The 12034-nt window shown below is 42.7% G+C and overlaps 1 protein-coding gene across 3 annotated transcripts in view; it reads left to right on the top strand.

Moving 5' to 3' along the window:
* Nucleotides 1–12034, top strand: part of st6galnac5a (ST6 (alpha-N-acetyl-neuraminyl-2,3-beta-galactosyl-1,3)-N-acetylgalactosaminide alpha-2,6-sialyltransferase 5a) — a 44320-nt gene that overhangs the window by 17879 nt on the left and 14407 nt on the right. For 2 of the 3 annotated variants that reach the window (XM_067475761.1, XM_067475760.1), the window contains exon 3: nt 6598–7010. In XM_067475761.1, the coding sequence (XP_067331862.1) occupies nt 6598–7010 (413 nt within the window). Of the gene's footprint in view, nt 1–1359; nt 1754–6597; nt 7011–12034 lie in introns of all 3 variants that reach the window. The other variant, XM_067475762.1, reaches the window with a different exon arrangement.

Below are 12034 nucleotides of genomic sequence, written 5' to 3'. Positions count from 1 at the left end.
ACACACACACACAGTGAAGAGCCCTCTTCACGCTCCTGCTTGCTTTGAAGATCAGACCTCTGCTGCAATGTCTCCTCTACTTCAAATGCTCGGGATGATATCAGCTCTTGTTTCAACCAGTGCCCTCCTAACAAGCCATCAGCCATGTCACTTATCCAAAAACCACTCTCGGCCTCCATCAATGAATTTTCATTAGCTTCTTTTTAGGTCAGATGCTTTTTTTTTTCTTTTTTTCTTTTTTCCTCCTGAAGTAGATAATTGCCCTCCATCAAAGATGTCTCCTTTTGCAAGGTGCTCATAGAAAACGCTGCCCTAATTAAGACCCGAGCGTCGGAGCAGCAGGAGCCATCAACCTGGAGTATGACTGCTGACCACTGGAATCCCTAATTGCCCTGGTTTCAATATCCACTCCTCCCTCCCTTCTCTTCCTCCTCCTCTCCTCATCTTCATTAGTTCTCAGCAGTGCTTGCTTCCCACCTCAGCTCTCTTTAATGACTGGTCAAACACACATGCCAGAGAAACCGCTCTGAATAAGCCCCCCTCCGTAAACTCTGCCCTGCAGCATTCAACCTGTAGGTGCGTGTGTGTGTGCTCATCAAAACAACAGAAGCAGGCTTGATTCTCGTCTCAGTAGAGCCCCTGTGTTGCCATGACTGGATTCACTCTCCTTCTCTCTACTGTTGCCTCCAGCTGTTGAGTTTTTACTCTAATTGGTAACTGTAGTCGTACCTCCCTCCCATCCCCTTCTCCTCTGCTGCTATCGGCCCTAATTGGTGTTTTGTTTCCCCACTCACTCTCTATTCTCTCCCCATTTCAGTCTCCAAGTCCCTGTCCATTTAGTTTCTTCATCCATGCATTTCTCCATCATCTCCCCTGTCATTGTCTTCTCCTTTTAATCATCTCATTTCATAAATTGCACATTTTCTGCTCTCAATTCATGACATTGAAAAGGCTCTACAGAAGATTGTGGTGCCATTTTCCCAAAGCAGTCAGTCCCCCACTTTTTATTGTTGATGTCGATTTTTGTTTAAGGGTTTTTATCGAGTGCTTCTTTGCTGCTGCTGCTGCTGCTGCTTCAGTCCTTTGCTGTTTATCATTTTTAGCCATGCTACCTGCCTGACAACGTCTGTCAGGGAACTGTTCCACTATTTTGGTTCAACAGTGATATATTTCACCAACAGCAGTGAATAGTTTTCATTTATGTTGTGAAAAGGTTTAGCAACTAAGTATGTATACACAGTCATGAGGATACTTGATGACTTTAGAGAATTTTCCCCTGGTGTTGTCTTGACTTTCACATTTGTTTTTGAATGAAAAATCCATCCACCCATTATCTGTAACTGCTCCTATTTTGTTTAGGCTCAGCCGGGGATCTGGAGCCTATTCCAGCTGTCACTGGGCGAGAGGTGGGATACAATCTGGACAGTCCTCCAGTCTTTACTCAGAGCAAACACAGAGAGACATACACAGACAGACAACTATTCACCTTCACACCTACAGGCAATTTTAGAGTCCCTAATCAACCCAACGTGCATGTCTTTGGACCGCAAGGGAAACTGGAGTACATGGAGGAAACCCACGCAAGCAAAGGGAGAACATACAAGCTCCATACAGAGAGGCTGAAGCCGTTTAGTGAATTTGAACCAGACTGAGCTATGGATCGTCATGAAAGTTGGTTCATTTATTCATGTTTCCTGTTGTCACCTGGAGCCTTTTGGTTTTCATCCGGAGCCATCATTGGATTAACAAAAATGTAAGCATGCTAGAATGAGGAAGTGCAGTATCATTAGTTGTGTCAGGGCCGCCATCCTTTGAAGGCGGAATTTAACGACTGATTGCATCAGTGTCCCGACGTGTCTATTTTTAAGGCTGTTTTTTCAGCTTTTCAGAAGCTTCATTAACGCGTCTGTATTAAAGTCTTACAATGTATAAGTTACCCAGTGAGGCTACAGAGAAGCTATGCTGGCTGTGATTGGTCTGCATAGGCTGCTTGTTTCCTTTGTCGACCTTCTCATGCCAGTGGGAATTGTTCAGACGGATTTCAACAGAGAGAGAGAGAGAGAGAGAGAGAGAGAGAGAGGCTAAGCTGTCCACTCATATTCAGTATCGGACATAAAGAAGCCAAATCCACTTCAAACTTTCTGCTGACCACATGAATGACATGCATTCTGTATCTGCAGAGACCACACTATTAATTATTGTAAGTGATATAGTTAAAGCTTAATACAGCCAGTCCACATGTTGCTGTGATGCTGCAGGTGAAGTCAGAGTATTAAATCAAAACCTGGGGGTCTGACATTCTGTCTTGTCTGTGTCTTTGGGATTTTTCAATGTAAACCTGCTGGGTTTTTCCTTGTCCATATGACGGCTCAGTTGTGTGACAGGAGAATATTATTCATCAGTCACCGGTGGGCCATGGAGGACAAAAACTGTTTTCACAATCCAGTGAACAACACACGAGCAGGGTGACGTACAATCAAGAAGCCCTGTATGTATAGTGAGGATAGAACTCATGCTGCTTTTCAGTTTTTGTTTTGTTTTTTTAAGAGCTTATTTGCTTGAAGCCACTGTAAATGTCTGATCGTGGCTAGCAGGTCTGAGGAGGCTTTATGGAAACAAAGGCATGTCTGACGAGCCTAAAGGTCAGCCTGCAGGACTTTGAGATGCTCTGTTCTGTTGCGGTGTCTCTGGCTGATACTCGACAGTCAGACGGCATCCCGCTGGGCTGGATGATTGCTGACTCTCATCACTAACATTCACCAGCCATATTCTTCATTTCACATCCTTGAAAACCCGGCATCCTCACTAAGCCACCCACACCCCTCCCACCTTCTGCATTCACCAAAAGAATCAATAACAGCTCTCGAAGGCTATTTCTCCGCTCTGAGGGGGGTATGGCATACGTCAAGAATAATGGTTCACTGCAGTGTAAGTATGTCTTTTCCTCAAGGGACCGGGCCGAGCTGGAGGAGGGAGGGGGGAGTTGGGTTAGGAATTAAAACTGATTTCACGCCCCCTTAAGGACCATGTGAGTTTTAGCCACCAATTATTGCCTGTGCTACCCATGGGCAGCAAAGGGCTCTGAGCGCTGACCACAAAGCTAATCAGGCCAACCAAACAAATTCTCCCAACTACAATCACATGGTAATAATGTGAGTCCTCCATGGCTTTTATTCCTCCCTGTTGTTTAATTACACAGTTTATTTAAATGGTCTTTAAATGCCAGTCAACAACGCCAGCCTTCTGACTCTCACACGATGCCTTAAAGGAGCCTCTATCACCAGAAACACATTTGAAACGGTGGGCATCGTGTTTGTTCTGTACTAGAATCAGCACACAGCTTCTCTCTTCAGTCCCTTAAACACACACCGGCCTCCTCTTCCTCCAGACCTCAAGTATACCAGCTCCCCAGGTGGTCTGGGACCAATCTGCCTCTCCCTTTCATCCCCTCCATCGTCTCTCAAGGTTAATCCCCACAGCTCTGACAGTCATGTTTTTCTTGGGTCAGGAAGTTGGGACAGGGTGCACAAACAGTCATGGTTCACACAAGCCTGTGAAGGACAGAAATTGGAAGCAGAGGACGGCTGACAGAATGAGGGAAGAGAGGAGAGGGGTGGGAGCCCATCACTCTCTGTGTTGTAGCTGCAGTGTGACTGGCTGTTGTCTGTCTGCTTGTTGGTGTTTTTCTACCTTTTATTAGGCCACTGTGGAGTGATGGATGGATGGAGAGGCCTAATGAAACCAGGGCAAACTGCCCCAGTTGGGACAATGTTACCCCTCATCCTTCAGTGGCTGATATTCTCACTATGAAATGAAAAGTACCTTTGTAGTCCTTTAAGCTAATTCTAAATATGATAATACACACCGAGGAAAACCTTTTGGGAGCGGATGCGGTGGATTGAGAATCTGCAACAGTTTTTAATAAAAATTATTCGTTAATCGTTTTAGTCTGGTTTCAAGCTAAAATTAGAAAGTTGCTGCCAAATTCTTTATCAGTAAGTTGAATCTCTTTGAATTTGAAGTTTGAGACACAGAAAATTATTTTTCAGGGTTTTCTATTTTATTTTAGAGAACAAAGAATGATGTACTAATTTAAATCTATAATATATAAGAATATAATATGGTTAAAAATTAATTGTGTGGCAAGACAGATATTATGGAAGTTCTCTGGTTTGTTAGAATCTAAATATTTTCAGAAGCAAATTTCTCAGCATTGATGACAGTGCTGTTCTGATGGGCAATGGCAGCATCTGTGAAGCACATTTCTAGAATAAATGGCAAAAACCTACATATTATAGCTTTAATTTATCCCACTGGTATTTGGGCTTACACACACAGACCTCTACAAACAATGCACAAAATGGTAATCAGGCTTGTAATTTCTAGAAATCACTCGGGTTGCATTACTGATCACAGCTTTGATCAGGTGCCGTAACTGCTGTATTGCATTAAAACTTTACGACATCGAAACTGAGTGTTGAATCTTTTTAAAATTGTGATCAAAGGTATTTTGTTCTACTAAGAAGAACAAAGCCTCTGATTTCAGTTGCATAAATGATAGATGGGAATGAATTATGAACAATTTATGGCACAAATGATGCAGCAGAGCACAATTTTCACTGGAGTTTGTCGAGGATGAATTCAGATTGAATTGAAGTTTTTTTTTATTTAGACAATTCTGAGGTAAACTAGTGTTTACCTCAACTGTGCTGTCTGAACTCAAACCACCGAACTGGATGGGTCATGCAATTCCGGATGAAATGGAGAGCCTTGTCCAGACCATCCAGCCTATTTCTTAGTAATAGCCTGACCGAGCTCCCTGAAGAGGCCAATTCTGGCCAGCAAGGCCCACTTAAATTCTCCGTGAGACAGAGGAAGAGAGAATAGAGTCTGTGGAGCCACTTAAAAAGTCCCTGGGTGAAAATGGGATTTCTGACCTGCTTCACTGGTGCCGTAGCTCTACAGCCAAGATTGGCTGTCAAGGTGCTGCCAGGTGGGAGAGGGAAGGGCAGGAGGGGAGATGGGAGGAATGGGAGCTGCTGCTGGTGGTGGTGTAGACCGCCAGGACCTCATTAGCTCCACATTTTATCAAAAACTATGGCACCAGGGTGGTTCTCACTGAGTCCAGATACCTCTGTCCATTTTTTTTTTCTTTGTTCTGGTACCACATATTCACTTTTCTTCTCTGTTCTTCTTCTTTACTTTCCACCTCTTTTCCATCTTCCTGTTTCCATGTCTCCATGCTCCTTGAGTTCCTCGTAAACCAGATGACCCCGTTCTGCTGGTAATCTGCCACTAAGTCAGTCAGCGGCTGAGTGTGATAATGATGAATGTTCCCCCCACCCCTACACACATTCAGCTATAATCATTTGTTCTTGTTAATGTCATGAACATGTAAATTTGTTGTGGCTGTAAGAATGTAAATACCGACCATATTTCTGGAGGAGACATATTTCAAGGCACATTAGAGGGCTGTGCAGACCTGGTTTGCATATCATTGATTTTCAGTACACACACACACACACACACACACACACACACACACACACACACACACACACACACACACACACACACACACACACACACACACCACCAACGTGTAGTGCAGCTTAACAACATGCACAAATGGATCTAGATTAATGATTTATGTGCATGCACGCCCTCAAATCAGCATGATGTAGGAAAAAATAGGCTGAATAACGAACTATGCATGTGCAAATGGGTTAAACTGTAGCTGGATCATCAACAACAACAGGAGGTGATTATGTGCCTGTAAAGAAAAACACAGGCAGGTGATGAGGCAGGAAGATGTCAAATTATTCATGAGAATACTGTAAATCCCATTTACAATTGACAAAATATTAAAAAGAACTGAGCATATTCAAATTAAGTCTAAAGACAGATGAAATGAAATGAAAATACAGTAAATACCCACATGTTTGATTTTTATTCACAAAGCAAAACAAAACCTTACTGACCACGATGGACATGCTGCACTCACCAATAAGACCCGGTCGTTTTCAGATTCAGTCCCACATATGAATGTGATGCGAATCCACGTTCCTCATATTTTCACTCTAATCAGCTATAATCAGTTGTTTTTCCTGTATTTGATTCATTTCATGCTAAATACTGTATATTAAGCATTCAGTGTGAATTTCAGCTGGTGTTGGTTGTAAACACATTTTCTTTGCTGTGCATGAGTGGGAGATAGATTTAAGGTGAATCCTTTGTAAGACCCCAGGGTGTCTACCCATCGCTACGCAATATGACAGGCTACATATACCCAGGAGGCTCTGTCGCTACCCATTTGTCAACAAAGCATTTTCTGCCTCAAACACACAGTGGAGCTTTTTACCAAAGTTCCTCTAGGTGAGCATTTCTGTCTGCTTTGCATATTTTGTATGAACTGCTGCTAAACAGAACTTTCAGAGCAATTTCCACTTCTGAAAAAATTGTACTTTAGTTTTCTTCCATATTTATTATAATGTAAAAATCCTGCTGCCAGAGCTTCCACAAGGGATGAGGAGTGTTTATTGTTTTATATTTTTTCTGTTTACTTTATTTCTGTATTTTTTTCTCGCTTTCATTCAGCCTCTCAGGATGCACTGCCAGACCTGCTCCCTGGTGACCAGCTCGGGTCACCTCATTGGAGGAGGTCGGGGTGAAGAGATCGACCGGGCCGAATGTGTCATCCGCATGAACGATGCCCCCACTGCCAGGGGTTACGCCCGTGACGTCGGCCGCCGCACCTCCCTGCGTGTCATTGCTCACTCCAGCATGCAGCGGGTCTTGAGGAGTCGCCATGAGCTGCTCAACGCCAGTCAGGACACGGTGTTCATCTTCTGGGGCCCCAGCAGCTACATGAGGCGTGACGGTAAAGGCCTGGTGTACAACAACCTGAGGCTGATGAACCAAGTGCTGCCCAAACTCAAAGTCTACATCATCTCCTGGCAGAAGATGCTGCAGTTTGATGAACTCTTCAAGAAGGAGACAGGGAAGGACAGGTGGGGGGAACTATCACTGCCACAGAATCTGTTGCTATCAACGTATACAAAACAGTAATATGGGAGGTTATTCTAAAACTATAATTTAATGCAACCACAAGGGGCACAAGACAGTGTCTTCTTGTGCCAGTCCCAGGTCTGGATAAATGCAAAGGGTTGTGTCAGGAAGGGCATCTGTCGTAAAACACACGGCAAATTAAACATGCGAATCATGACTTCCATACCGGATCGGTTGGGGCCTGGGTTAATCGATCTCCACCCATCGGTGGACATCTCCACCCATTGGTGGAGAACAACGATCTCCATTGTTGGTTTACAGGATCCTGTTGACCTACAGGGTGCAGGTGGAAATTGGGCTGCTGTTGGTCGAAGTGAGTTAGATGAAGTGATGCAGAGCATCCCCAGAGGTGAGACAGTGCTGATTGGAGCAGATTTTTATGGATGTGTAGGGGAAGGGAACAGAGGTGATGAGAATGTGATGGTCAGGTCTGGTCTTCAGGACAGGAATGCAGAAGGACAGATGGTGGTAGACTTTGCAAAGAGGATGGAAATGGCTGGTAGTGAAAACTTTCTTCCAGAAGAGGCAAGAACATAGGGTGACATATAATAGCCAAGGTAGAAGCCATTAAATGGACTACATCTTGTGTCGACGTTGTAATCTGAAATAGTGACTGCAAAGTATTGTTTGTTCTGGTGATGGACAAGCTGACAGGTGAGGTTAAACAGGAATCTCTGTGGATTCTGATGTCAGCAGATGACATTGATATCTGTAATGAGAGCATGGAGCATATGTAGGAAAATCTGGAGAGATGGAGGTCTACTCTGGAAAACAGAGGAATTAAGGTTAGCCACAGCAAGATAGAATACGTGTGTGTGTGTGTGTGTGTGTGTGTGTGGGACCTAGGTGGAAGGCGGTGAGGTTACAGGGAGCAGAGGTGAAGAATGTGCAGGACTTTAAGTACTTAGGGTCAACGGTTCAGAGCAATCGGAGAGTGTGGAAAAGAGGTGAAGAGGCGAGTGTAGGCAGGTTGGAATAGTTTGGAGAAAAGTCTCAGGTGTGTTGTGTGATAAAAGAGCATCAGCGAGAATGAAAGGAAAGGTTTTCAAGACGGTGGTGAGACCAGCGATGTTGTTTGGCTTAGAGACAGTGGCACTGAAGAAAAGACAGGAGGCAGAGCTGGAGGTAGCAGAGCTTAAGATGTTCTCTTTGGGAGGGACGAGGATGGACAGGATCAGGAATGAGTACATCAGAGGGACAGCTCATGTTAGATGTTTTGGAGATAAAGTCAGAGAGGCCAGATTGAGGTGGTTTGGACATGTTCAGAGGAGAATCTGAATTTAGTTATTTAGGGTTAGACTGGACAAAATGCATGAGTTTCCTGGTTTAAGGCAGTGTGAGGTACTGTGTGTGTGTGTGTGTGTGTGTGTGTGTGTGTGTGTGTGTGCACATTGTATCGTATTGTGTGATATAAATCTTTTCCGATTCCTCCCCATTGAAACTTGTTGTGCTTGTGTGAGACGCCAACTTGAAACATACTAGTATAATGACAAGCCTGGTGTATGGCCAAGCTCGCACCTCGGAAGAGTTATTTCTGTAATCAGAGCTTCCTCTGGAACAAATCCAAAAGCCATTAAAATGAGGAGGTCCTGGCAGACGTTAAAGCAGCAACGTGAAAACTCATCATCACAGCATCTTTTTTTTGTGAAGTCATCATCTGATCTTCAGGGTTCTTTAGCACTTTTATAACATGGTTAAATGTCCATAGTATGTTCGCCACAGTAGACAGATGCGTGATGTATTAGTCGTGTTTAGTTATTTCTATTAGTCGTAAGTATGTTGAATTATAAATCATATAAATTAATCATTTGGGATCTCAAATTAATGATTATAGTCTGTTTTTCTACCTTCCAGATGCGTGTGATGTGTGATATAATAAACATTTCATGCCCTGACATAGTTTATCATGTTCAGAACGTGATACATAGCAGGATTCTATTAATAAATTTGACAATACTTTTATTAGATATTAGATTTACTTAAAGAATTTGTACCAATGTTTTAATTAATGTGACAAAATATTTGTGCTATGGGCCTGTCCCCTGTCCCCTGACCTGACCTTTCCCCCCCTATAGGTTGTCGCTTCTCTCTCATTCAACCCAATGAACTGGGTTCACCACGTAGGGAGGCAGGCACCTCTTTTAGTGACAGACAACTTTCATATTCACAGGAGGACATTCTTGCAAAAGCCTCTTAAAACCTGTGAGTCTCGGGTGTTGGGTACTCGACTCGTACTTCAATGGTTAACATATGTCGCTCCGCTCCATAATGTTGGACACGATTCTTGAAGGATGGAGTGAAAGAGATTAGTTCAGGGTTTTTTTTTGTTTGTTTATTTGTTTGTTTTTGTTTGTCAGAATTCTAATAACTAAACCAAATCAATGTGACAGAAATAGCCCCTTTGTTTTGTCTTGGCAGGTCAAAATCTTTCTCCCATTTGGAATTGCCCCATCCTGCATCACATTCACTCCATGTTTGTTTGTTACTAAATCACCTGCATCATTGCTGTGTGGGTGAACACAAGGCTTCATCCAAATAAAGACAATTATGGCTGTAAAGAGAACGAACTGTGACACAAGGAAGCAAACAGACAATAGACAATAATATTAAACACAAGACAAAGGTCATTACATTCATACACAGTTAACATTTGATAACACGGTACACACAGTGCTTGTAGGAAGCTCCAAAATGAAAGCTATGAGGGTCACTGTCAAAAAGCACAGAGTGCATATTCAGTGTGTGTTGTATTTCAAAGTAAAGCTTAAAGACCTCAGCCAGTAAAGTTGGAAGTCACGAATGTGATTTTGCTCACGTCCTTGCATGAAGGAGGCTATCAGGTCTCAGATGGTGGGGTTTCCCGACACCAGATGGGAAAGGTTTTAAACTGGTCAATGTGACAGAGCAGAAAGAAAAACTCTCCCTTTTCTTGCGTGTGAGGTGCAAATGTCTGAGTAAACATTGCTCTAACTTTCTGTTCCTGCAACGCCTTCTCTAGAGCTGAACAGTGCTGAAGGACTCAAATTTAATGAGACCAAGCGAAGCTCTCAGTCCTGTGGCCATTACTGCTTAATGAAAACGCCACCACTTACACACTCACACTCACACTGTCTTTCTCTTTGTCTGAGCCTTTGTCCGCGGTGTCAGTGGAGATTGAATCTGACTCCAGCTTACGATAGATGTCAGGGAGGAAATTGCAGAGTAGAGGATTTGGTAAATAGCTCAGACATCCATCCTTCAGAATCTGTGGCTACAATCATCGTGCACAATCGGCTTTGGTTACTGATCTTATTCAGGGTTTCATCCTTTGTAGCATTAGCCATTAACATCTATGAGGCTTATTTGAGGCAGTTTTGCTGTGGAGTGTGGGAGGAGAGAAGGGGGAGGGGGGCTAAAACTATGAGTTTATATGTTTGAGAAGAGTTTAAAGAAAACTTTCAACTTGGATAAAGGGTCTGTATCTTCATAAAATAACATTTTTACAGAGTTTAAAAACTGAATCCTGTCGGCTTAAAGGATATGAAGTCTGTGTGAGCGGCACTGATGGCAGAGTTTCTGGGTAATCATCTGTGCGATCGGCAACCCTGCAAGCTTGTAATTGTAATTATGGGTTATACCATTTCAGTAAAGGCAATTAAGGGGGTGTGGGATGATGCCACATCCACATATTTTAATAACATTGGCAAAGGAGCAATGAAAAACAGGTGTCCCTCTGCATCCTCTGTGTTAAATTGCCAAGCTGGAATGAGTTTCAACCAGTGATTAAAAGCAAATTAGCTTTTAAAATAACTTTTTTTTTTTTTCGAATTTAGTATTTTATGTCCCCGTAATGCTTCATTGTAATCGCTAACAGCTCCACTGTGGTGCACTGTTAGGTGTCTACTGACTACATTTAAGCTGGACTGTGGTGGTGTTTGATGAAACCAAATGTGTGGGAGGGAAGCCTCGTGGTTAGAGATTACTCAGTCATCAATGATCACAGGTTTTATGCCTTCAAACAACAAATCTACCACAAGAGAAGTCTTTGTGTGTTGCCTCATCATAAAAGGTCAGAAAGAGGAAAAAAGAAAAAGCCACAGCAGTGAAAAATCCACCAACCTGAGATGAATAATTGGTCCCAACAGGAGCTTTACATAATGATTTGGACCAGACGTAGGCCTCCTCTCAGGCTACTGCACCTCACCCTAACCTTTATTGCAGTTTACACAATGATGGAGCATAAAGAGTTAACTTAGGCGTGAAAATGGTCCCTTTCTTTTTCTTTTAGCGAGCCGTTCACTCATACTTACTACAAAGTGTAAGGTAACCTTTAAAGGCCATGCACACCCCCGCATCTTGCTAATAAGAACTTTGCTGAGGTTGAAGGTGGACAGACTGGAAAATATAAGATGAAACCGCATTTCTTAAACTTAATGTATAAAGGTGTAATTTATTCACGCTATCGGGTGTAACAAAGCTAAAAGGAGAGTAAAACATCAAAAGTGTTTGCATTAGCCTGTTGAAAAGTTGGAAAAGAAATGGAAATGTGACAAAAAAGGCACGGATCTAATGGAAGCAGACTTGTCAAATAAATCATGATGTAGAGTACACGGAGCATGTGATTTATTTGTCACTCGAGCTTCCACTGAAGAGTAAAATGGCAGCAGACAGAAACATCTCTCTGTAAAACACTGTGAGGAGATGCCAAGGTTCCTCAAATTAATACATCAAACCTACACAAATGCTGTATTTGTGTTTTCTGTTCGCCATTAACTTCACTGTGTTCTGGTTTAGTGGCATTTAACTGGAGAATCAGCACCACCAGCTGCTTATCTTTATGGACCATCTCCTCTTATTCATATAACAATAGCAAATGGAAAAGTCTGTAATTCAGATTTTCTTTTTGCCAAATTTCTGGAAATCCATTTAAAAATTTTGTGACCTTTCAATAGAAAAGTGATGCGTGTTTCCATCCACGGATTTTTAT

The sequence above is a fragment of the Channa argus genome, chromosome 14 (genome assembly GCF_033026475.1).
Source record: "Channa argus isolate prfri chromosome 14, Channa argus male v1.0, whole genome shotgun sequence".
NCBI lineage: Eukaryota > Metazoa > Chordata > Actinopteri > Anabantiformes > Channidae > Channa > Channa argus.
The sequence above is the reverse complement of the archived record's forward strand: the minus strand, read 5'-3'. Positions and strand labels throughout refer to the sequence as shown.